Source organism: Palaemon carinicauda, chromosome 24 (genome assembly GCF_036898095.1).
Source record: "Palaemon carinicauda isolate YSFRI2023 chromosome 24, ASM3689809v2, whole genome shotgun sequence".
In the NCBI taxonomy this organism is placed as follows: Eukaryota; Metazoa; Arthropoda; class Malacostraca; order Decapoda; family Palaemonidae; genus Palaemon; species Palaemon carinicauda.
In genome coordinates this window covers 11,673,930-11,700,417 of record NC_090748.1, presented here as the reverse complement: position 1 = coordinate 11,700,417, position 26,488 = coordinate 11,673,930, and the positions used below count along the sequence as shown (strand labels likewise).

The following is a 26,488-nucleotide window of genomic DNA, read 5'->3' as shown; positions in this document are numbered from 1 at the left end:
TATTGATGATGTTCAGTTATGACCTCTTATGGGCTTCTGTTATGGAGGGATATGTTCAGTTGTGAAGCCATTTGGTTGCCCTTTATAGTAACGCTACTCATTTGATATGAGGTACATCAATTTTGCATTCGCTCCCCGATTTAGACGGATACTATTCTCGGTACCATCCAATCGTTAAAGTTGGCCTGGTTAGGTTTAGTTGCTCTTGACTGAAATTAAGTTCAATTTATTATTTATGAGATTGATGGGAGAGGGGTGTTTTGGGGCCACGAATTAATTAAGATTGTAGAAAAGGACTATATTTGTACAGGGAACTTGTAAGTGCACACGCTAAAAGGAAGACAAAATAACTCCACGGTTAGAGTCTCCTGATCCCTTCACACACGAATAAGGAAGGGCCCTGGCTCTTTAGGAACCTCGAGATTTATTTTCTGTATGTAGTACCCACTAGCATTGTGGCACTTCGAAAACGAGAAATCTTTAACTTCTTGAAAGCCTTTTAGGATTATATATATATATATATATATATATAATATATATATATATATATATAAATGTTATCTCTCTCTCTCTCTCTCTCTCTCTCTCTCTCTCTCGAGAGAGAGAGAGAGAGAGAGAGAGAGATAACATTTATATATATATATATATATATATATATATATATATATATAGCCTATACATACAGAGAGAGATCACACACATAGAGAGAGAGAGAGAGAGAGAGAGAGAGAGAGAGCGAAGGGGGGTGGGGAGGATCTTCCATACCGTCAGCCCCTCTGGTGTGTGTGTGTGTGTGTAGATTGCCTTGCCGTATGCAAGACACGGTCTCTTGCGTTGGCAGCCCGTAAAAGAATGTAAATGTATTGTCTTTTAAATCTAAAATTTGAAAGAGGGAGTTTATCATTAGTTTATCAAATGGAACCTTGGTATACAATCTTGGGTTTGTCGATTTGAAAATTGTGGAACCCATTAGAACTCATAGTCGAGTCGTATCCCGGCTTCAATTATACCATCCGTGAATAGTCTCATGTCATGATTTATTATTTGCACTGCACGATCTGTAGTAAAATTTCTAAATTTTTTGAACGTTCAGTTCTGTCATTTTCATGAGCCGTCATCTCTTCTAATTTATTCTAGCTTTAAGAGGCAGCCAGTGAAGTTCAATGAGTGTCGAATAGATAGCTGCAGTAATCAATCCTGGTAGTGACAGTTAATCTCGTTATTGAAGTAACCTTCATCCAGATATTACTTTACATTAGCAATGTTTCCGAGATGGTATCACTTGATTCTTGCTATATCAATTTGAGCACTGAGACAAACTACAGTCCAGTAACGCACCATGTTACAAATTCTTAGAAATGTAGACCAAATTTGTCATTGATATTTATTTGGGTATGAACGTTTCTTGAAATTTTTCCCTCTCATAAACTCTAGTTTGAATTTCAGTTTAAGAACGTGTTTCAAAATTTCTGCTGTATCATCTACGGAGAAGTAAAATTGTGTATCATGCGCAGAAAGCTTGAACGGTTTTCGTGTCCCTGTAGCGTTTTAATTGACCAATGTGATGAGTAAAATGTTTTATATCTAGGCAATATTCCGATCTTTATTTTGAATTGTTGAAATAAGCTAATTTTCCAACGTTTTACAGCTGATGGTTTTCTCACATTAGTAGTTGCCGATTTATTTTTTCCCTAAGAACCACTTGTCGAGGGTAATAAGGTTAATCACATGTAGATGTGTGCAACGGGATCTAGATCCCCTGTCTGTATATGACCTCGTGACAATGTGAACACCACTTTCAGAATGTTGAAAATTCTCTTTTTTTTTTTTTTTTTTTTTTTTTTTTTTAATGGTGTGAAAAACACTCCCACAAGATGAGTACCTTGTGTAGGTGCGCTCTCGTTTTGGTGGTATACAAGTGTTATGGCGATAACACTCGTGCCGGTTTACTTCTCACTATCTCGTACTCTCTCCACCATAACTTCGACCCACAACGAACGGCAAATAGCTGTTATTATTATTGTTATTATATTATTATTATTATTATTATTATTATTATTATTATTATTATTATATTATTATTATTATTATTGTTATTGTTATTATTATTGTTACCCTAGTTGGAAAAGCCGGATGCTTTAAACTCAATGAGCCAACAGGAGAAAGTGGCTCACCTAGGAAAGGAAATAAAGTAATAAAAAAGCTAATAGAGAAGTAAAGAACAATTGAAGTAACATATTTCAAGATCAGTAACAAATGTTGATCTTTCGTAAATAAGCTATATTATAAGATTAGTAACAACATTAAAATAGATCTTTCTAAAATAGATTATAAAAAGAGACTTATGTTAGCCTGTTCAACGTGAAAGCCTTCGCTGCAAGTTTGAACTTTTCAGTGTTCCACATTTTCATCTACCTGACTAGGAAGATCATTCCACAACTTGGTCATGGCTGCATTAAAACTTCTAGAATACTGTGTAGTATTGAGCCTCGTGATGGAAAAGGCCTGACTATGAGAATTAACTGCATAAGTACTTGATTTCCTGCTTAGGGGCGCGTATCTATTTCCCCTCGTCTGGTCCCGGATCAAACTCCGTATCCTAATGTTGCCAACTAAGCCCTATAAAGAAAGAGGGATTTTAGGGGGGGGGGGTAGACTGGCATGTAAAGGTGGTTATGAAGGGAAGCGATGCTAACTGCCTGTCCATGTGATTGCTACATTGACCCAGTTTTTGTAAACCCACATACTGGTAGGTATCTAGGCCAAACTAAGCTTTCAATCTTAATTTTGGTTCTCATAGAATTTTTGTGAAGATATGCTTCATACTTTATAGAATTTCCTTATATATGCAGTAATGTTTATGCTACCTTTTGTTAAGTTGTAGATATATCATAATCAACAGCCGAGCCACAACCCCAGTTGGAAAAGCACAACCCCAAGGGCTCAAACGGGGGAAATATCCCAGCGAGAAAAGGAAATAAGGAAACGGAATAGTAGCGTGAAACACTTGTCAATTCATTGCTTTTCACACACTTTCTGTGCTATACTGTTCTTTGTGTGGTCTACGGGTGGAGTGGAGAGGGGACTTGGGCTTTGATCATATGTATGTGTTGTGGTCTCTCTCTAGGGCATTATCCTGCTTAATTAGCCAGTGTCACTATCCGTTGCCTCTGCCATTCATGAGTGGCATTTAAACCTTAATAGTAGCCTGAAACACCTGTCAGTTCATTACTTTGCACGTTTAATCTGTTTGTATTATACTGTTCTTTGTACGATTCAATTATTACTTACTATTAAGTTTCGGTATTCTTCCCTCAAGTTTTGGTAAGGAATGTTTTTGGTCTAGCTTCGGCATATCAAAAGAAATGTTAATTCCAGGTGCCTATTACCTCACGGAATGAATATGCTGAAGCCTGAAGACCCACTACTCGGGCTCCTTAAAAGTGGTGCGTAGTGATATAATTTTTTATTTTTTTTATTTTTTTTTTTTGTTGGGGGGGGGGAGAGGGACATAAACATTAACCTCTCTGATATATAATCAAATTTATGAATATATTTTTTTCTGTTTAATAGGTCTCTATATTTCTTGGAATAAAAACTACAAATTTAGACCATAAGCGGTCTAGTAAGGAAATCATCAATGACGTACGCTTACCGTATCATTCTAGTTTTTAGAGGTAATAAATAACTCGACTTTACATGGCGAGTAATTCCATGTCGGAATAATTTACTTACGAGGTTCTCATTCATATCTACCGTGATATTTGCCTACGATGCACCGTGTTGGACAGGCTATGTTGACATTGGCCTTTATTTAAATGGCGCCCTTCGCATAACAGCTGCTGGGAGCGTTAAGTTCGATACAATTTAGAAAAGAGCTGATGTTATAAGCGAATATATTGAGAATATGTTCTTTGAAAAGTTGACTAGTGACCCCATCCCTTCTTATACACTGGGCTTATATTTCTTATAACTTATTTTATTCTGTTGCCGAGAGAGAGAGAGAGAGAGAGAGAGAGAGAGAGAGAGAATCAAACACATCTCCCTGTCCTTAGAGAGAGAGAGAGAGAGAGAGAGAGAGAGAGAGAGATATATATATCCGTGAAACTTCAGAGCTTAAAACTGTAGAGTATGTAATATGATACTTATCTAATATATTTTGTAATTGATCTTCATATATTCCATCTTTTATTTCTCTTGCTGTTTATTCTTTGCTTCTCCGTTTCGCTTGAGTAGTAGCAATAACGATAATGTTTGTGATTGTAAAAGTAATAATACGTGTTTACCGTTGTTAGTTTGTGTAATTTGGCGTATCACTGATATTTAATCATGTTCTGTATATTAAACAAGTGGGGAAATTTCTTATTAAATTTATAGAAATTGACCTCCTTCACGCCATTAACACACACACACACACACACACATATATATATATATATATATATGTGTGTGTGTGTGTGTGTGTGTGTGTGTGTAAATTCTGACGAAATTTTGCTTATTTCAATAAGTTTTTATTTTACATAAAGTAATTTTTTAACGGTGGAATGAACGACAGGTATATTGGCACTCGTTGAAGAGTTGCCAGGTCTGTGGAAAATAAAATTTTCTGTATGCATGAAAATATGAATTGAACTTTAGTTTTGCCAATGTTAACGGAAACATTCGTCCTGTGCAATTGATTTTGAGTATTAGATTTCAGAATTTTTTATGTGATTACAAGTAAAATAAAAATTTTAATTGCAAAGGTTGAAATCCAGCTTTTGTAATTTACTACTAATGGTTCATTAATATATTTCTGTAAAGAATTACTATGTGATTCTCATCGCAATCATGAGAAAACTTTTATAGTCAGGTCTCGTGACCCCTGTCTTGGTAGAGAAGAAAGCTTTAAAAATATCGAAGTTCTCTAAAAAAAATGTTTTTTTTTTATGTTGAAACGGCTGACATATATTTCTCTTCATTGTTTATTTATCACATATCTATATTAACGTTGTTAATGAACTTAAAACATTTTATATTCATTACTTCTCATTTACTTTATTCCTTTCCTCACAGGGCTGTTTTCCTATTGGAACTCTTGCGCTTATAGCATTCTGTTTGTTTAACTGGGGTTGTAATTTGGTTTGTAGTAGCTAAAATAATAATAATACGTGGTAAAGCATGGTTTATATCATGAGAGATTGTCCCATTCGCCAAGATTTTACATGTTCCAGGGTCGATACTTGGATGGCATAGCGCAATTCACTCCTCCGAATATATATGAATCTCTTGAAGCCTCTGGTTGTTATATTATTCCGTGTGTAACTGCGTGTGGTGTAAAGCTCAGGTTAAATGAAATCATTACTTTTCTTAACACAAGTAGTCATGACAGAGGCCCTTTCTGATTGAATGTTGGGTTTGATTTGAGAAGTATTTTCTCCCTAGTTTGGTATTTGTGAAGTGAAGGTGTTAGAATAGTCTTTTTTTTTAACAATTATAATCGTAGGAGAGCTTTTCTAACGCCAATTGTAGAAGAGGGGTTGGCATTGTGCTGGGGCTATTTTTAGGTTCAGCAACCATTTCCTATTTTGAACTCAGGCTTGAAAAATAAAGTTATATGTCATGATTTATTGTGGTGGTATAAACAGTATACCTTAATTTTAGTTACTGCCTTTCTCTCTCTCTCTCTCTCTCTCTCTCTCTCTCTCTCACCACAAACAATCGATACACTAACTACTTTCGCTCGCTAGCACAATCTCTCTCTCTCTCTCTCTCTCTCTCTCTCTCTCTGTGGTCTTAAGGTCTTGCCTAAGCAGTAGTCTACTGCTGTAACATATCTTGTTACAATCAACGATGCTACCTGAACTTGACCTCCCATCTTAACCTATACTACCCTTCCAATTTTAACACCTGTTAGCGCAACAATAATTTCCCAACCCATGTTTTCAGAAAAACTGCTTTCATGCATATCGTCAGAATAAATAACCTTTTCGCAAACATGAGGTAATTTTATATGTAATGGATGTTTTCCAATGGCAATGATTTAAAGATGATAGTGATACGCCAAATTAAACAAACAACAACGGGAAACACTTATTACCTTTACAATCATAAACGTTATCGTTATCTCTTCCACTTGTTTTGTTAAAGTTTTTATAGTTTATAAAATTTTTTATTTTAATGTTACTTTTCTTAAAATATTTTTTGTTTTTCCTGTTTCCTTTCCTCACTGGGCTCTTTATAGCATCCTGCTTTTCCAACTAGGGTTGTAGCTTAAGAAGTAATAATAATAATAGTAATATGATTAATCTCCTGGTTTTAGAAAGGGGTTGGAAATTCTACATTAAGAGAACGTTGCACGAGGCATCAAAAATACCTTTCAATTGTATTTTCAGAATTCTAGAATGGCTGACAGGATCATTACCGAATTATTAAAGACTTTTAAAAGTTCTTGTTGGGAAACCCTGAAAAAGGCAGAGTTAAGTAAGATAAATGATTTAAAATTACAAAATGTGGAAATACGAATTGGCCCTTTTCAATTAATTTGATAATTCGTTTTTATAATCAGTATTATCAATTAATATATTAATATGTTTCCAGACTAGTAGCGATGTCATTTGAATGTCAGAGTTCATTTAAAAACTATTTGAGAGTAATCAACCTTAAAATCATTCTTGTCAGGGGACCCGGTGGGTTCCCGGTAACAATGTTATACTGGCTGATAGCGAAGTTAAGGAAATATCCAATTTTCACAGTGCAGATCCAGATTGAATGAATCTCTCTCTCTCTCTCTCTCTCTCTCTCTCTCTCTCTCTCTCAAGATTTTAATCGAATAACTTGAAACCATCTCCTGCCACATATAACCATCATAATTTATCTGGCGAACGAGAAATGTGCCAATCTTCCTGATTTCAATTTCCCATCTTACTCTCCAACCCCTTTAAACTCTTACTATTGAACATTCTGGGATTTCTCCCCTCACATCTGCCGAGGCACTGAACTGAATAGCCTGCCAGTTCCCAGCGCAGGTCTATAAGGCCCAGATTTATTAATCCTTTCCTGATCTTCTTGTGTTATTGATATAGGTCAAAGTTCGTTAAACTAGCCAATTTTACATGTAAGATTAGTTTCACTCTTCAATATGATATTTGGTAGAGAACGTTTTGATAGTTCTATTTGTTCATTATCATCATTAGCCATTGGTAGTCCACGGCAGGACAAATGCCTCGAACATGTTCTTCCATTCAGTTTCTTTATGATCTTTTTTTTATGCCAGTCTATACCCGGAAGTTATTCTAGCTCGTCATTTCTTCTTCTCTTCCTTCCCCTTGTTCTTTTGCAATTTTTAGGGAGCCACTCATCCTTTTCTTCCATGTATTATCTGTCATTCACGTATGTCCTTCCCATGTACATTTCCTACGCCTATACAAGCCTGGGCTCCTTGAACGAGTTTGTATATTTTGGAAAAATAAAACTTACTTAAAATTTGAGAACTTGCTTAAGAAATAATACATCTTTAAAGTAGATGAATCAGACAAGACACCTAATTCAACGTTCACATTGCCAAAGGCGACACCCTTTATTATTGTTGCAGCTCTTTAATAATATATTTTGTAGCTTTCCTTGGTGTGTATGTATTAGATTATTAGTCCTCTGTAAGGAAACAATCTTGAGCAGCTATAACTGAACTCTCATCAGGATATGTTCAAGTTTATATAAGATATTACCCAGAAATATTTTTCATCTTGACGCAGAAACGAAAGTATCTCGCTTATGGCACGAACTTTTTCAGCCTTATTGAAATACGTGGTTCTTATTCACCTAATTAACATATCTATGACTCCTTACTTTCTTTCCACCCAATATTTTTTCATCAAGCTTTTGTTTCTTAAATTCCATCCATTCGCAAATTTGTAAGAACTATTTTTTAGAATATATCCTCGATTTCGGCAGTGGAATGTTAAAGTTTAGGAATTTTCGAGATGTAAGATATAACATCGGATAGTTGAATCAGTACAACTTTAAAAGCTCAAACTTGCCGCAAACGGTTTCATGTTGAACAGTTATGTTGAACGGGCTTCCTGTAGTTTATATATGAAATATCTGTTTTAATGTTAATGTTTTTGAAATATTTCATTTTAATTGTTCATTACTTATATCGTATACTTCCTTATTTTCTTTCCTCACTGGGCTATTTTTCCCTGTTGGAGCCCTTGGCCTTATAGCATCTTGCTTTTCCAACTAGTGTTGTAGCTTAGCTATTAATAATATTAATAATAATATTAATATAATGGTGCCATGTTTAAGTTGTGCATTTGATAATAAACACTCATGGATATGTAGATTTCTTGGTAAATCTTTACTCTAATCTTAGCGAATAACCTTCAAGTCCGCCAAATTTTGGTGGATTCTTTGTGCCCCGTGTATCATTATCATTTTTTTTTTTCTTTTATTAGGTCCCTTACTCCCGCAAGACACTATTGAAATCTTGTTTTCACAATTCGTGTTCGTTTCCAGAGAGCACTCCGGACAGAAAAACTCTGACCTTAAGTGTCTAGACAATCGGTGTCATCATTGATTCTAATATATCTTGACCGCAAGAGTTACCAACAGAAAGACTGATAACGTTATACTTAGAGCATTAACTTTTATATCAACATCTTGAATTTACTGCGTTCAATATCTGAAATACATACTCAAGTTTTTTTAATTACCTATAAAAATTCCCCAAACTCAGGTGTGTGTGTGTGTGTGTTTTTTTACACCGTGATACGTTTCTTTAAAATTACTATATATCATGACAAACGTGCCCGTATACGCGTCTCGATCTTAATGTAACTTTGTCACCGTTATTATTAATGGTTTTTCGGATATCAGGATCACATTATAGAATAATGGTTGTCACACTGGCGGCATCTTTCTCGGTTGCATTATTGATTTATATACTGGACGTATTGCTTCAGAGGGTAAATAAGATTGTCATTTTTCCCTGCCATAATGCGGTTTCATTTTTACTTGGATTTTCTACTGGTGATTATTTTTCTTTATGCACTCCTCACCTAAAATTAAAAGAAAATGGTGTGTGCATTTCACTTACGTTATGTAAAATCTGATTAAAGATATTTCTTTCAACGAAAGGTGAAAAAAGAGGGAGGTTTAGGCCATACAAAATCTCGTGCTAAAATTTGTTTTTTTACTCATGATAATTTAAATTTTTAGAATGAAATTAAAATCATACTTGAAAACATGACTTATAACAAACGCTGTCATATTTGCAAATCAACCGCTTTTGTTATCCAGACTGTCATTGAGGGATTTTATCGCTAGGGTTATTTTTACTTATTTATTTTGAGGGCTGCTTTCGTGGTCCTATCATGCAGGGAAACCCTACTCGCTGCAGGGCATACAAGTGCAGCTTATCATATACATTCCTGGGTATTTTCTTATATCTCACTGCATAACTGATGTTTATTGTTATATCCACATTATCAAAACATAGAGAGAACAAGAAAGTCTTGAGTTTCTTCTTGAACGAAATGTTTTCATTCATCAATTCTCGAATTTGAATTGTTTTATTGTTACCAATAGAGTGAATAATTACATAGCTTGACATCCTACGTATCCATGATCCGTATTTTCTGCTAATCTTTTCAAATCCAAATCATAAGCTTTGCAATTTCTTGAATTCACCACATGAACACCAGGCCTGTTGAACTTAAGGTAGCTTATACATTTTGTATGACGTGAGTTACATTCCTTGGTAGCTACTTATCTCTTGGTAAGGGTAGAAGAGACTTTAGCTATGGTAAGTAGCTCTTCTTGGTGGAGGACATTCCAAAGTCATATTGTTCTCTAGTCTTGGGTAGTGCCATAGTCTCTGTACCATGGTTTTCCCCTGTCTTGGTTAGATAAGATATCTGTTCTAATGTTGTTACTGATTTTAGAATTTTATTTTAATTGGTCATTACTTCTCATATTTATTTATTTTCTTTCCTCACTGGGCTAGTTTTCCCTGTTGGAGCCCTCGGTCTTATTGCATCCTGCTTTTCTAACTTGGGTTTTAGCTTAGATGGTAATGATAATAATAATAATAATAATTATTATTATTATTATTATTATTATTCATCGCTTGTTGATCCAGGTCAATTTAGGAGAAAAGTGTGTCGTTCTTGTGTGGGTTGCTCATTTGTTTATCAATCAGGGTAGAACAATAGCATTTCTGAGAAAAGCGAGCTCTCTGTACTGTCGATCTTGGAAGATTTTCCAAGTCGTGTTGTACGTGTTGTGGCCCCCCCAAAAAAGGATTTTGAAAAACATTTACAATGATTTTATCAGACAAAATTGATAACGTGTTCACGACTTTTCCCAAGAAGTTCATCTTATTACAAACATTCATCCCAATTGTAACAAAGTCGGAAAGTTGAGCCTTATGCAATTTGTGTTCGATTAATGTGCATTGCTAGGATGGGAATTCCCGCACAATACGAATTTTTTTAATTTGTGATAGATTTGTAGGATCCTTTTTATTTTGGAAATACTAATATAAGTAAACTAAAAACTAGTTTTCCTTTTTAATTTTTTTGTCTGCGAAATGTTTTTATACAAGTATGCCGTTAAGATGAATAGTAAAATTTTAAGTAAAGAAAATACACACACACACACACACACACTCTCTCTCTCTCTCTCTCTCTCTCTCTCTCTCTCTCTCTCTCTCTCTCTCTCTCTCTCTCTCAGTATCTACTGGAATGATTTATATACCCTTCCCTCCTTCACTTCAGGCGTTGAATCATATGTCCTATACTGTATACCAACGTTCAAGTACAAGTATATACTTTTAGTTGTCCAATTGAAACCCCCACTCCATGTAACCTGATCACCATCTTTGTTTTTGAAAGCACAGAGTTGGTCCCGGGGGGAGGGGGGTGTTAATTGAGAATCATAGAGAAATGCAGGGATGTATTTTAAACTGACCTAATATGGCGGCCTCATATGTAAAAATTTGGAGAGGACACGTAACACCCGGGTACTTGAGCTTGAGATTTTAGCAATTTTTGATTGGATAATAAAAATAGCGGGTGTGGATACGGATTCATGTATGCTCAACGTACACATGGCCGTATTCTTGCAACGGATACCACTCCGCTCGTATTCTTAGTCACTGCTCTAAATATGTTCTTTACTTCTCTGTTTATTTTCAGATGTTATCTGAATACTAATTTAGAGAATAAAAAAAAAACACATCCAAAGACAAGTGATTGACTGCAACATAATATATTTATTTCTAGTTGGTTTTCAGTGTTGAAATTCACCCTACGGTCTAACTTTTCAAAACTTTGGTTTTAGATACAGTGTACATGATGCGGATAATTTGTTATTTTACGTAGTTACACCCGGGAAGGCAGGATAGCATATTTAGTTTTGACTGACAGATGTGGCAATAAGCATTTGAAATTTTATAGTCTGCAAAATACACCACGAAAAAATTCTTATGCTTTATTAGTGTACACCAACACGAGTGAGGCAGAGGCAGTCTATTCAGCAGGGGAATAGTGTACATCAAGCAGTCACCTTATGATCTTGGGGGATCGTCCAATCAGCCCCTAGAGTTGTAGGCTACTAGGTTTTCAGCCACTTAACCTCTCCTAATTCATTTCTTTCATCTCTCTAGCCAACTTATTGAAATATCCAGGGGTTGGGGTGGTTCGTGGCATTGTGGTGCCAGAACTGCACCATATTGCCTTTTTTTTCTTTAATTTAAACAAGAAAACCATCCATTGGTTGTGGCTAACATTTATTGGATGTGTGAATATGTCTTTAAATGTTCGGTTTCAGCGCTATTGTAAAATTTTAATTTCTTTCTCCGTGTTGTTAAGGACAATGGACATGTTTACTGAACATTTACATAGAGAAATTATACTCAAAGAGCCTGTATTATGCTAGAATTCAGTTTTATATTTGATAATGTTGCTCGTTAGTGTAAACTGTGAATGTTACGACGAAGTATTATACTCCTCCTCCTCCTCCTACTCCTCCTACTCCTCCTCCTCCTCCTCCTCCTCCTCGCTAAGCTACAGCCCTAGTTGGTAAAACAGGATGCCATAAGCCCAAGGGCTCCAACAGGAAGAACAGCCGAGGGAGGAAAGGAAATAAGAAAACATAGTTAGTGGGCCTTAGTGTACTCTCAAGCAAGAGAACTGTAAACGTTGCTGGCTTGATAAACAACAGCAACAACAACTCGCAGAGGCAAATGTGTGTGTTGTTAGCCATCCCGTGGAAGATTAGCTGTGTACCCCTATGATGCAATAAACCGCCAGATGTTAGATGATGTTAAGATAATGCAGATAAAGTCGATCGGATGGAATTGGTAAGAGGGTAACGTCCTTAATCATCATCAAGTTTTTATACCTCCACCAACGAAGTTGAAAGGTGGTTATGTTTTACCCCCCCCCCCTTTTTGTTTGTGAACAGCTTCCTGGCCACATTTTTAATCGTACAGTAATGAAACTTGCATGGATTAAGATGAATGTATCCCATTTTGGAAAATAAATCTTTTAGATGGGGCTCTAACTAGGTTTTTAATCATAATTTTACTATTTGAGACCACGCTGGATGGCCATACTGGCCAGAGCGCCTATATTTATCAATTAAATCTAACCCTATACATTTATGTATATTTTTATACTTACTGTTTGCAACGCGGCTATGGGTTAGCTATTATGTAGTTTCCCTGTTGGAAATATTCATATTAGGTAATTTAGGTATTTATGAAAATCACTTTTATTTGTGGTGAAGAAATCGCTGCTTGCACCGCCTCACTTTGGAGTAAGTCGACAAACAAAATGTATGTTGATCTCCAAATTCAAACTTGTTCTCTAGGCTTGGGTAGTGCCATACCTTATGTACCATGGTCTTCCACTGTCTTGGCGTAGAGTTCTCTTACCTCAAGGTAGACTAGATCACACTATCCTATCTTATTCCTCTTTCTCCTCACTATTCTATATTTCCCCCTTGGACCCTTGGGCTTTTAGCATCCCTTAATTTCAACTAGGTTTGTAGTTTAACTAGTAATACTAATCGTATTTATCCTCTTGGTTTGGGATAGACTGATTCTACCTAAAATTGTTGTGGTTGGGTCATTTTCTTTTTATGATTGAACTAATACCAGTACAAGAGCAATTGAAACCCAAGGGTCAGGAAAGGGGGTGCTGGACCTTACAAACGTTATAATATGACCCTCGCCTGATTAAGCTTTAAGAATATACTTTGGAAAAAGCAGTTTTCTCAGATGTCTCCTTATTGTTGGTGGATATATATTCTCTCTCTCTCTCTCTCTCTCTCTCTCTCTCTCTCTCGATATTGTATATCGTTGCTAAGCCATCTCATAATTGGAGCCATTTCTGTATTTATTGTCTTTGTAAAACTGAAATACGATTTTGGAAAAAAAAAAAGTATGAAGACGAAAGGGTGGGGATTTCAATAAATATTTTAGCACGCCGAAGATGATGAAATCTGATGAAAACTGGAAACACTGATGATAGTGGTATATAATAAATATCGTAAATACTAAAAGTATAGGATTCAAGTAGATATAGCAAGCAAACAACAGACCTGTACCGAGTTACAGTAAACAATGGAAATGTCAGATCTAGTTCTTTCTCAAATCATATTGAAAACTAAGATTTCCGCATGTAGTAGTGAGCAGCTTTCAATTATATATATATTTTTTTTTTTTTTTACGAAATAGCATGAATTGAATTTTCAACTCCGGAAAAAAAAATCACCATTTACTCAATCTTTAATAAACACTAGAATGTGAGAAATCTTTAGATTCCTGGAACTAATGCATTTAAGGGAAGCTTAAAGAAGCGCTACAAAGGTCGACTGAAGTAATGTTTTAAAGCTTCAGGTTTCTTATTTTAACGGAAGATATCTAGGATCTACTATGAAATCTGGCCCTGAAACGTCCTGAAAGTTAATCGGGATTCAAAGGTTCGCGTTTGGTCTTTGTTATTCTGCGCGTTCTCTCTTGCTTCAATGTTACTTATAATTGCTGGGTGTGTTTGAGTGCAACTCCTTTTTTTTTTTTTTTTTTTTTCTCCCTAACATCTATTTAACACCAAGATTACAATGACTGATATTATTTCATGTGAAACCAAGATTTTGACTTGAATATGGCTTTCCCTAGAGGCCCTGTCGACTGAACGTTTTGTGATGCCGCATATGAGACCTGCGTAAAAGGTTTTTGTTGTAAATTTGATAAGTTATGCTAAAGTTACTGGAATTTTGTCTTCTTATGACTGTCAAGACATCTGACTAAGTGTGATCACAAGAGTTTTGTCAACGTCGGGGTTTTATTGAAAGACATAAATGTGCCTACTTAAAAGGAAATGCATGGCGAATAAGCTTCGAAATTACATGAACTCTCTCTCTCTCTCTCTCTCTCTCTCTCTCTCTCTCTCTCTCTCTCTCTCTCTCTCTCTCTCTCTCTCTCTCTCTCTCTCTCAGCTTTTCAATTGCTTAGTAACCACACAAACATTGAGGGTACATTTGTTGCGATATGTTGCAACGCAGGTGTAACATAGAATTGGTAATGTCTGGTATCCAAACGGTTTTGGTGGAGCAGCTGCACGTGCGCCCTCTCTCTCTCTCTCTCTCTCTCTCTCTCTTTCATAACTTTCCAAGTGTTTAGTAACCACATTAATATTGAGGGTACATGTGTTGCGAGATGTTTTGCGCAGGTGTGTCGCAGAATGGTTTTTATCTGGGATAAGGAGTCTCTCTCTCTCTCTCTCTCTCTCTCTCTCTCTCTCTCTCTCTCTCTCTCTCTCTCTCTCTCTCATATATATATATATATATATATATATATATATATATATATAAATATATATATATATATATATATATATATTATATATATATATATATGTGTGTGTGTGTGTGTATTCTTATTATCTTCAAAATCTGCAGTTTTATTCTTCTTGCAGCCATTTCAACGGAATGTAGTTATATTGGGGGTTTGAATCGGCTTTTTTTTATAATAACATCCCGCTACAACAAATATCCATTCCTCTTAATGTCAGCAGTTTTACCACTTCCCTTTCCTTTGTCAGCATTTCGACTGCGTTTATAATGCGATTTTTTTTTTAGAATGTCTGGTTTTCTCTGCAAACTCCTCCAGACCGACTTTTTTTTATGTATTGCGATGCATTTTAACTTCTTTCTCAGAACAAATTTGTTTCAATTTATTTTTTGTTTTACGATACAATTTTGTATTCCCTACGAACTAAACTCGCCTCCTTTTCTCTGCCTTTGGGAACCAGCTCTAGTTATTACCCATTTTGATTAATGAAACGCTGTGAATTTTAAAGAGAAGTAGATTGAATGTAAATTATATTAATTGTTGTCCAATTTGCCTGGAAAGGAAAGAAAAAGTTGACAATATGTTTGACTTCAATTTATATCGACGAAAGAATAATGTGGTACAGGAATGAATGAGAGGAGATCCAATGTCAGATTATGTTAATTTCACCGAGCAGTAGTATCAAGACTTGAGATTGGTGCCTTGACGAACCTATTATCATTTATGTTAAATACAGATTTGAAAAGATTTTAATCACCAGTTGTAATTCCAATCATGCATTGGCTGTACGAGCCATTTAGAATTTATAGTGGATTGTCAGAAATTAATTTCTCGTTTCGTTTTCTACTGTTCTTTGTTTAAATACTCCGGGTAGGTGGGTGGGTCTTTGTCAGTGTACCTCAAGTGGTGCACTGTAAGCGTTGCAGTACTTGAAGTTTGCACAGTGTCTTCTCAACACGTGCTTGAGCACCATTCGCTTTTCAGTCTTCTATACCCCTGTGTTGTTTCCTTCCTTCTATCTTGATCTCTAACCTCTTTAACTTTCCAACCTATTGTTACTGCCTGGTTTTGGGCTTATGGACGCCGAATGGCCTCCTATACCCCAGAACCTGGTCTTTTGGCCTGAATTTATAGGTTCAATCTAACCCATTGTGTGAATAGAATTTCCTCTCCGCTCACAAATTTGCATACCTAACTTCCTTCCCCCCCCCACCTTTGTTTTCAAAGTGTGTCCCATGGCATTTGGCACTAGGAGGATTTAATACTATGATTTGGTATAACCCGCATACATAAATATTTGTCTCTAATCTCTGCAATTTCGATATGCGGCCGTTTTATGAATTGAAAAAGGTTTACTGGTTTATTTAATTATATAATTTTTGTCATTTCACCTCATATAAACTAATCCGGCTACATTAGTTTTAATTTATTGGTCTCACGTACTGATGGGTATCTGTCTGCCCCACCCATCCCCCACCTCTCAGTTTGGCAGTCATGTATTGGTAGGTTGCCTTCCTTTTCATCTTCATGGTGAACTTTACCATCTATTTAATGGATTTCATTTTGGTCATATCTTTAGGACCAGCTTTTTTTAATATTTTCATTTTGAAAGCTTTATTTAGCAGTTTCATTTTGAAGTTTTATCATTTGGACCTTCTGTTTAAGAGTTTCATCTTTTGATTTCTTGAAAACCCTCTTGCTTAACTTAGTCTTATCTGCTTTTAGTTTGTGAGACACATCAAACATTTGGTATTCTTCTGCCATTTTTTTCACATAGTTGAATGCCCAGAAATCAGTATCATCTTTTTTTTTCATGGCCACTTAGGATAATCTTATCTTTTCTCTTTACGTATTTCTTGATCCTTGTCCATCATACCATTTAATAGACCTTGCATCATACACTCTCAACACTGCCCTTGATAAATGTGTTCTCTGGCATTTTAAATATGTTATTTAAGCCAATTTTCTCGAGGGTTTTTTTCTGGACAATTTTGCGTATTTATCGAGGATTCTGTAGATAATGACATTGGGGACAATGCCAAGATGATATTGAAATGAAGCAACAAAATTGGAAACTGTTAAGATATGAAATAATAAAATAGGGGACACAGTCAAGATATGAAGTAGTTAAATTGGGAAAATACTCAAGATGGTATTGAAATGAAATTTGGGACATTGCCAGGATGATATTGAAACGAAACAATAAAATTAGGAACATAGCCAAAGCTGACGTTGAAAAGAAATGGCGGCCCACCGTTAAGATATTGAAATAAAGTAATGCATTGGAGAACACGGTCGAGTTGTTGAAATGAAATGAAAGACACATTCAAGATGTTATAATGAAATTGTTAATTTTGGGACTCAGGCAAGATATTGAAAATAAATAATTTAAGTAGGGACAATTAATATATTGATATATCACGAAGCTTTTAGGCAGCATGGCTTAGGAAACGCAAAGGCATGATGGTACAACAACAGAGACCCACATAATTGAAAACTTTGTCAAGTACTTCAAGAGGTTAGTAACGGGAGATATTCCACATTTACTTTGAAAATGTCTTTACAATTTTTACATTTTAAAACATTTCTAGTAAAATTGTCACTTACAATGTTCTGACAAAACTAAAGGTTGTTTATTTCAATTACTTCATACATCATTTCACAAGAAAGTGATTGATAAAGAGACTTGAACCTAATAGAATAAGACTAAAGAAAAGTGCGTCATTAATATTATTAATCATATTTTTGAATGGTCTCCCTGACTTCGGATTTCTTTCTTTGATAGAATACAAAAATGTCCTAACTGACTTTGAAGTGGAAATAAGTCATTTGAGTCCAGCTATATAAAAAAATAATTAATGAGAAAATTAATATCAACCTGTACATCATGTTAACCTAATCAATTCATTTCATAAGAACTATGTTAAATTTATATAGATCCAAGACCTCAGGTATTCGTGTCCAATGACAGTTAATTAAACCCGGGGGGGGGGGGGGGAGGTGGCATTTCCAACGCAGTCTGCTTGTCAGAAAAGGTTATTGTAATCGAATACTTCACCGTTTTGTGTGATGATAGGCTTACCATACTTATTGGTTAACACGCCGGATGTTCGTCTACTATTTTGGCTTGGCCTGCATTCAGTATGCACATTTTATACATGGTTTACTATTAAATCTTTCCCATTTATAAATAAACCAAACCGGCTAGAATTCAAACTTTTGTTTCCTAATTGGTGGTCCGACACACACAATATATATATATATATATATATATATATATATATATATATATATATATATATATATATATATATATATATATATATATATATATGAGTGGTGAAAGAGTTTTTGAATCGCCAGTATTAGGTAAGCTGTACCAAGCCACCTACACTCAGTTGGTTTGCTGTGAACGATCAAAGTAAAGTCTCCCACTATCACCAGTCCTCCGTGGCCAACGTGGTGATAAAAATTACCAAATATGACCAAAGATATGTTTAATGCCTTTGACCTGCAGTGAACCTCAAACAACAAATACAGCCACACATGCGCCCGCACGTTTCTAATCCACTACAAGACAAAGGCGGGAAAATCACCTTTATGTTGGGACTTTAACGTGGTGGGTGTGTGTGTGTATATATATATATATATATATATATATATATATATATATATATATATATATATATATATATATATATATATATATACACACACATACATACATATATACACATGCATATTCATATACAAACATGCATAGCTGTATTTTATCGTGACTAATTTTGTAGTCAGCTGAGAAAAGCAAAATAATACGTTAGTAATATACTGTGTTCGCATCGTGTTGCCTTTCTGTCGGGCCAGTACTGAGTACGGCAACGACGTCACTTCTAACGAATTGCGTATTTTCTTAGTAAGTGTAGAGATGACGTGTCAGCTAAACCCTGCTTCAGTTCCGTCGTGCCACACATGCTTTAAAGGACCTACAAGATTTGTATGTCGTATACATTTGTATGTATTCCGAACATCACACATTGTACTCCTCGTGGAAAACAAAAGTCTTAAGTGTCTTCTTGAAAGCTCTTCAATCTTTCGGCTGTCCTTTCTTCTCGAAAGCTTTAGTTATCTCCTATCTTTCGGATGTCCATTGGGAGCTTGTTGCATAGGTGAAAGCTCTAGAACCTTCAGTCTGTGATTATACGGTTGGGTTATAGTTGCCACCTAGCAAGGTATCGTGCAAGTTTCCAACGACAAATGTTTGCTGTTGGTTTCTTTAATTTGGTCTCATAATTCAAGCAACACCCTTTGCTGCTAGAGATACCCCACACTTACATTCAGCGATTCATTGTAGGTAATTAATTCAGTTTTTTTAAATTTTGACGACGTGAAAGCAGTTTCTAATTAAAGCCTTTGTAAGCTTTGAGATCGTTGATTGCTTTAGCACTATAGTTCAAGATGTGTCAAAACGCTACACTCGTTTCTTTACCACGTGCTTCAGTGCGTTGATGAATGGAATGTCAAATGGTTTTGCAGGTTATTAATATAATTTAATTGAATAGCAGTGACTTTGAAGTTTTATCGCAAACACTATAGTTTATAAAGCTTACAAGAATGGACAACATAACGATGTGCAAATTGTTTCTCTGCACAACTTGAGGAAATGTGGAAATGGTATCATAAGTAAACCATCATGATTTTCTTTTATAACATTTATATATGCTATTTTAACATACTTGATTCACGGTTTAACCGGAAATGGCTGTTATTTTGATTCGCATATGACAAATACGTGAAAAAAGACGGGAAATTTTTGTGGAAGTTAATACCAGAAGATATTTTGAATAAACTTACAGTATTTATATCAACTTATTTATTTCAAACGACCCATCTTCATTGCTTAAATGTTGCAAGACACCTTAAAACAAAAGCTGGTGGATTTGAAGAATCAAGCAGAGTATATTACTTGTCAAATCCCCACTTAATCAACTTAGAAAATACGACTCTAATTTTAAAGACAAAATACCTTTAGTTCTAATGAAGTTGGACTTGATAGACTTAAGGGGATTCACTATAATTATTATTATTATTATTATTATTATTATTAGTTGTTGTTGATGATTAGCCCTGCTACAACCCTAATTGGAAAAGCTGGTTACTACTAGTCCAAGGCTCAAACAGGGTAAATAGCTTAGTAAAGAAACTGAATAAGGAAGCTATTGTAAGGAATGAAAAATAATGTAAATTTCTTGATTATTATCAACGTTAAAATAGATACTGTTGTCATGTGTAAAATATAAAAAGAGACATATCACTATGTTCAACATGAAAACATTCTCTTCTAAGTTCGAACAGATTTGGAAGATCATTTGATTTTCTGGTCACAGCTGGAATAAAACTTCTACAATACTATTTAGCGTTGAACGTTATAGAACCCATATGTAGTTTGACAAAGTAGAAACCAATCTTAAGGTTTATGGTAAGTGATCGTTTATTGTTCTAATTCCGTGTGAAAATTTTTATGAAAAAAAAGGAATCTCAATTTACTGATAATAATCCATAGGAATAGGTATTCACATCTTCTCAATTGCATAAAAAGTAAATTTTATCGGTTTGGATATATAATGGGAGATGTATACCTTGACCCACTCAACGTGGTGACATCGTTCCTCTCTGACGTCATTGTTAAACGTAGTGATGAACTCATATTTCTTTAAAGTGATCACAGACACTCGATTTTTTCCATAAACAATTAACCTGTCTCGACATCATTGTTACATTGATTGAGTGGAATTAACGGGCAAAAGTTTGTTTTTGCGTACTAAGCAGATTTTTCATTTCGCTGTTCTCCAAACATATCTTCTCGTGCTAGTCCTTACGTTTTCAGTAAAAGAGTAGTTACCTTTTTTATTTATAGGTTTTTCGTTTGATGTTCTGCAAACATAGCTTAAACCTCCACCTTCCGAATCTATTCCAGGGGACCCTATTCTCATGCTAGTCCCCATCTTTTTGTGTTATATCAGCTTTTATGCCTTTTATTTAGGAAGGTTCGAAGGTTTGATTTGAAGAAAATCTAAATGTCGGTTTCCATATTTTTTATAAAAATAATTCTGAAAGTTGCCACGATTGTCTCTCTCTCTCTCTCTCTCTCTCTCTCTCTCTCTCTCTCTCTCTCTCTCTCTCTCTCTCTCATCTGTATTAATTAGATTATTTTGTTACTCTACTTGCATTCCCATTAAATTAATTTCCAAGTTTTTAATCTGCTTTAATATATGACCCATGAAGCCCTATTTCTTCCCACTCTCATCTGTTACTGCTCATAGAGAATTAAAATCTCTCCTTCCTTTACAGGCGTGATCGGGCGTACTACCGGTTCTGTCGTGCGAGGGCGTGGGTGGCTTCGAGATGGACTTGGTTACAAGCTCAGATAGCGGACCTCGAATATAGAATTCTTCAGCAACATAAAATTTATGCGTAAGTATTTATATTTGCACTTGTTTGTAAATACCGTATGGTTTTCATGTATTAGAAAGGTCACTTATTGTTATGTTGAGCTTCTTCATTAAGAAATTGCTCAAATTAAAGTTTTGTTTGCTACATTTATAGTGTAAATATTTACTTATTTAAAGGTCGATTTACAGTCAAGTATACTGCTTATTTTTCACATGTGCTGAATTTATATATGTTATTTGTTTTTAACATTTTAATTACTCAACATGGTACCATCATTATTGATATATATTTTTGTCAGTTATTGGTTGAGATTAGGATTTTTTGAGACATGGTGAATAACAACAGCACATTGTTAGGAGATATTGTAAATAGCCACATTACTTGAATGTATTGATTTGAAATATCCCACTATTTATTAATAATGGTCCGTTTGTCTACAAACATTGTTTATTATTCAGGTAATTACCAACTATGTAGAAATTATTATGGAAATGTACAGTACATGAATTAGTTATGTGGAAGTTTGGTTATTGTATAAGAAATGTTGCGATGAATATTGTAGAGACTAGTGATGATGTGAGAAGCCTTTTTTGTAAATTATTATTTTTTTTTTTTTTTTTTTTTTTTTTTTTTTTTTTTTTTTTTTTTTTTTTTTTTTTTGGTGTGTGTATGTGTGTCTCTAGAAATTATATGAAAATTGTGAATATGTTAGTTCATCTTCCTCTGCAAAATTTTTTTTCATATTATTAATGTTCAGTTTAATGTTCAAAATATGAAGTTACAGTCTTGCTGTGTACAGTTTGTATGTTTTAACATTTAGAGTGCCATTTGACATAATTTATGCCCATTATTTGTAATCCCCTCAGTGCTATGTTATGTAATTCACATCCAGTAATTTGCATTTTATTTTTCGTTTTTATGAAAATTTTAAAAATATATAACATTGAATATCAGTGTATAGGAAATTTATTCAGCTAGACAATAATGAATTTTATAAAGTCTTATCTTGTATAGTTTTAGTGCTGAGTTGTATAAATAAAAAAAAACGTGATAGGTTTTGAGGGCCAGATCATGGGAATTAGTTATGAGCTCAAAGGGTTAATATTTTCATGTTACTTTTGGACTGTTCAAAATAATTTACAAGTTGAATATTAAAGGGTTTGAAATGATGTACTTTGTAAAATGTCGAAAAAATGGAGGTGAAAGAAGCTTAATTGGCTAGCATACCGAAAATATAGGTGATAGTTTTTCATAGTGAAAATGTTTTGCAATTGATTTATATATTTTTCTTTGCAGACACGTTAGAAATACCAAAGGTGCAGTTCAAATTGAAGAAGGGAGTAAGTGGAGAGGGTTGACTTTACGTGACCCTGCTCACCTTGATCTTCACGATCCAGCCCTTACGTGCCTCTCTGCATCTATTCGGACTACTGTTAACGGATACCATGGCAGAGTCGAAGATAGTGTTGCCGGGGGCGTTTCCGATACTTCTTATACGTCAGCGCGTACTCAGGGTGTACGAACGATCAAAAGGCGGCGGCTAGTGAGGGCCGGAGCTGGTCTCTGTGCTGGCCACAGACGAGGGGGCGGGGGTGGACGAATTCCTGCTGTGCAGTGCAAATGTGTCCCACCTTTAACTTGTGTACTGTGTACACGCTTACAAGGTGCTGTCCCCCCTGCAGCCCCTCCAGATCCAGACACACAGCCATCCAATGAGAGACGTGCAAGAGTTGACCCCACTTACCATCCTGTACTCACACAGCCTACAGGTCTGAATAAGTTTTATACCTTACTTTTCTTGCTTTGGGTATTTGGGTGTAATTTGTTGAGGATTTCCTATCAATAACGGAAAATCATAATTCGTATTTGTAGGGCATTTTGTAATTTTTATTGGGATTGTAAAAATTGTCATTAGTTTACTCAGAGGAAAGGAATATTATTATGGAATCTTGCTCTGTGCAGCAAGATTATGTGCTTGATATAGAGAAAAACTCAATTTGGAATTTAGTACAATTCAACCTTTAAAATAACATATAAGTTAACTATATTATTATTACTTTCCAAATGGTTGTTGGGATATGAAAATTTTAAAAGAAAATAAAAGCAATATCTACAAAACTTGAAAATATGCCACATTAATATTTGAACTTGAGATTATTTTTTTTACTTTTGTAGTGGAAAATGTACTCAGCTAAAATTACACCATTGTAATTACTTTGTTGGGAAATATTTTTTAACCTTACTAACTGTAAGATGGTGATTTTTTGGGGGGGATAGCTTCAAATTCAGGAGCTATGTCTTAATTTTTTTTTCTCACCCATCAGATGTTTCGTTGTCTGAGCAGTTTGATGCCTTGCTTAAGACTACAGATTGGCAGAGGCAGGTTCTGACAGCAAAAACTGTGCAGCCCTTAGCTGTGAACAGAACTAGTAAGGAGTTACCAAAAGTTGAGAAAAAGAAAAAGAAGGATAAGGAGCGTAAAAAAGAAAATAAGAAAAGTAAAAAAGAAGGGAAAGGAAGAATAATGTTAAGTAAGTACCTGTACTTTATGTTGTGTAAAATTATACAGTACTGGTAGACAAATTTCCAATATTTTCCCCTATGCATTTTCTTCAAAGAAATGCCTTTGGTTTAAAACATTTGTAATGCAGGCCATTGCTTCACTTCTATAATTAAAATGATTTATTTATTTTTTTATAATGTAATGAAGAGGCTCAGTTTTTATATACTTTACTGTACATGTATCTCCTTAGAGCTGCTAATTTTATTTAGTACTCGCAAATATTTTATTTGGTAGAGAAGCGGTTTGGGTATGTTTTGTTGTATTCTGTTGAAGGAGTACTGAATAATGTTCAACCTTCTCATGGGTCTGTCCTTATTAGCATATTAATATGGTTATCAATAGAATGGTTGTTCTTCCACTATGCATTGGTAGGTACAGTAAATGGTTCAGGAGGGTATTTTTATTATCCTGTAAAGTCATGCTGTAATTCTTATTCTTTTTTTCTTTTTCTTTTATTATATTTACTGTATCTGTTCTTACTTAGCCAACTAGCCTCTTCAACTTTATTTTCAATTTTCACTTCTTACACAAAATTTTTTTTTTTCAAGATCCTGATGAAAGTAGGATGTTACTTTGTAGTCTCCTTAACTTGTGATCAATAGTTGTATTAATAATCATTGGTAGAATGTTAACCTGGTTAATTTTTCCCTCTAGAAATACGCAAGTCACCGATAACTGGAGAGTTGGTGCGGGATGCAGACTTCAAACGTAAAAGAATGGCTGCTCAAGAGGCTTTATGTAAGTATTATGTGCAAATCTCTATCCTGGAGCTTACCATGCAATATGTTGAATACCACAGGAAAAAATAATAATATCTAAAGAAAATTGAATTTATTGTAGAATAAGAATTACCATCTTCTGGTATATGATAGAGTACAGACTGGGTAATTCCATGTGTTGTGTGTATGTAACAGGAATTTAGCATTTTAATCTCAAATTTATAATTACTGTTTTTCCTATCAGCGCCTACTGAAAAAATACCAATTTGTTAAGCTATTTTTGGTTGAATAAAGTTTTAGTATATGATGAGAGACTTCACATATGGTATAAGCATCATTATAGATTATTAGGCTCTCAAAATACGGTATTCAACATTGCAAAACTCACTCAGACAGGGAGTGAAAGTCTTGTTGGGCATTAGGACATGGCTATTCAACTTTAATTGATCAGCATTTCTAAAGCACCAGTTGTAATATACACAAACACTGGAGTCTGGGAGTTGCTACAGGCAATAATAAAGGTCCCCTTACTACTGACCATACGTCAGATTACATGAGTACGTAATAGTTTCTAGTCTTGATCAAGAATAGTCATAGATAGCAAGGTGCTTGTCATTGATGTTGATAGATAACATGCAAACGGTGGTAGAGGGATGGATGTAGAAAATGATCTTTTGAATGTTACCTTTTATGCTTGGAAAACTGAATGTAACACAAATTGTGGTAATGTCATATTTTAAGAATCAGTAATGATACTCATTAAGCACCTTTTGAATAACAAAATGATATGCTGATAGTTTAATTTTAATTAAGGTTTGAAGTTAATTTGTTATGAAGACAAATCCAGTTTTCACATTTTCAGGAATTAAATATTTTTTTGCAAATTTATCATGATGTACATGATTTTATACTGTATGCATGCAGAGTATTTTCCTCTTTCTCTCCCCTAACTTTTTTTGGTCTGTACTAGCCAAATAGACTCAGAATCTGATTAGTACACCCTGTGAGGACTGCGTTGAATGAGATGATAATTGTTGCTTGATAATATTTGTAAATGGTTAATGCATTTTTCTTCTCATTTGATTTTGTTTGGAATCTTTTATTGGACTTTTTAGTGGTTGATAGATTTTGGTTTATGTGATAGGTTAGAACTTGAAGATGATATAGAGTTGGAATGAATAATGTAGCTCCTATTTAAGATGAGACTTAATTTGGCTTTGTAAGAATTCTAAAGTTGCTTAAGAAATTCTGCTGGTTGTTTCCTTAGAACTAGATTTATTTGGCACAGAAAATGTAATTGGGGATACTATTGAACCATGTAAGTGAAAATAGCAAATAGATCAACCAGCTATTTCGGTGATTATATTAGATTTGCCATGATTTTCAAGTTGTTGGGATACATGAACTGTTTACCCCAAAGTCATCATCATACTTTGGTCCAAAACTATCTCTACACACACACACACACAGGTAATTTCTTTACATTTAAAATATCAAGTACATGAAACAGACGTCAGTGGATGGAGTGAACAGTAACGTGGTAAATGAATCCAAAAATAAGTTAGACAAGACCATTAAAACTCTCTAAACGAACTTGTTCCCTCTACCTAAGAGCAAGTGGAGTCTTCCTGGATACACTGAAAAGTCTGAGACATCCCAAATCTCTCTCTCTCTCTCTCTCTCTCTCTCTCTCTCTCTCTCTCTCTCTCTCTAAATTGAGCAAGGAGTGTAATTTTTCCATATATTTTGCTATTGGACATAAGGAGGTTAAAAAGAAAAATCTGTTTAAGCTAGATAATGCTTTGATGAAATAATTTTTTTTTTTTAAATCCTCAACATTGTAAGTGTAACTGATGGAATTTGAACAAGTTATGGGAAGTTGGGAAAAGAGGGTAATGTTACCCAAGACGTTTATAG

At 34.8% G+C, this 26,488-nt stretch overlaps 1 protein-coding gene across 3 annotated transcripts in view; it reads left to right on the top strand.

The window, feature by feature from the left end:
* The window catches only part of nsl1 (non-specific lethal 1), a 178,939-nt gene that overhangs the window by 104,781 nt on the left and 47,670 nt on the right, over window positions 1-26,488 (top strand). For all 3 annotated transcript variants that reach the window (XM_068348052.1, XM_068348054.1, XM_068348051.1), the window contains exons 3-6: window positions 21,188-21,310; window positions 22,586-23,058; window positions 23,614-23,820; window positions 24,507-24,590. In XM_068348052.1, the coding sequence (XP_068204153.1) occupies window positions 21,188-21,310; window positions 22,586-23,058; window positions 23,614-23,820; window positions 24,507-24,590 (887 nt within the window). The remainder of the gene's footprint in view (window positions 1-21,187; window positions 21,311-22,585; window positions 23,059-23,613; window positions 23,821-24,506; window positions 24,591-26,488) is intronic.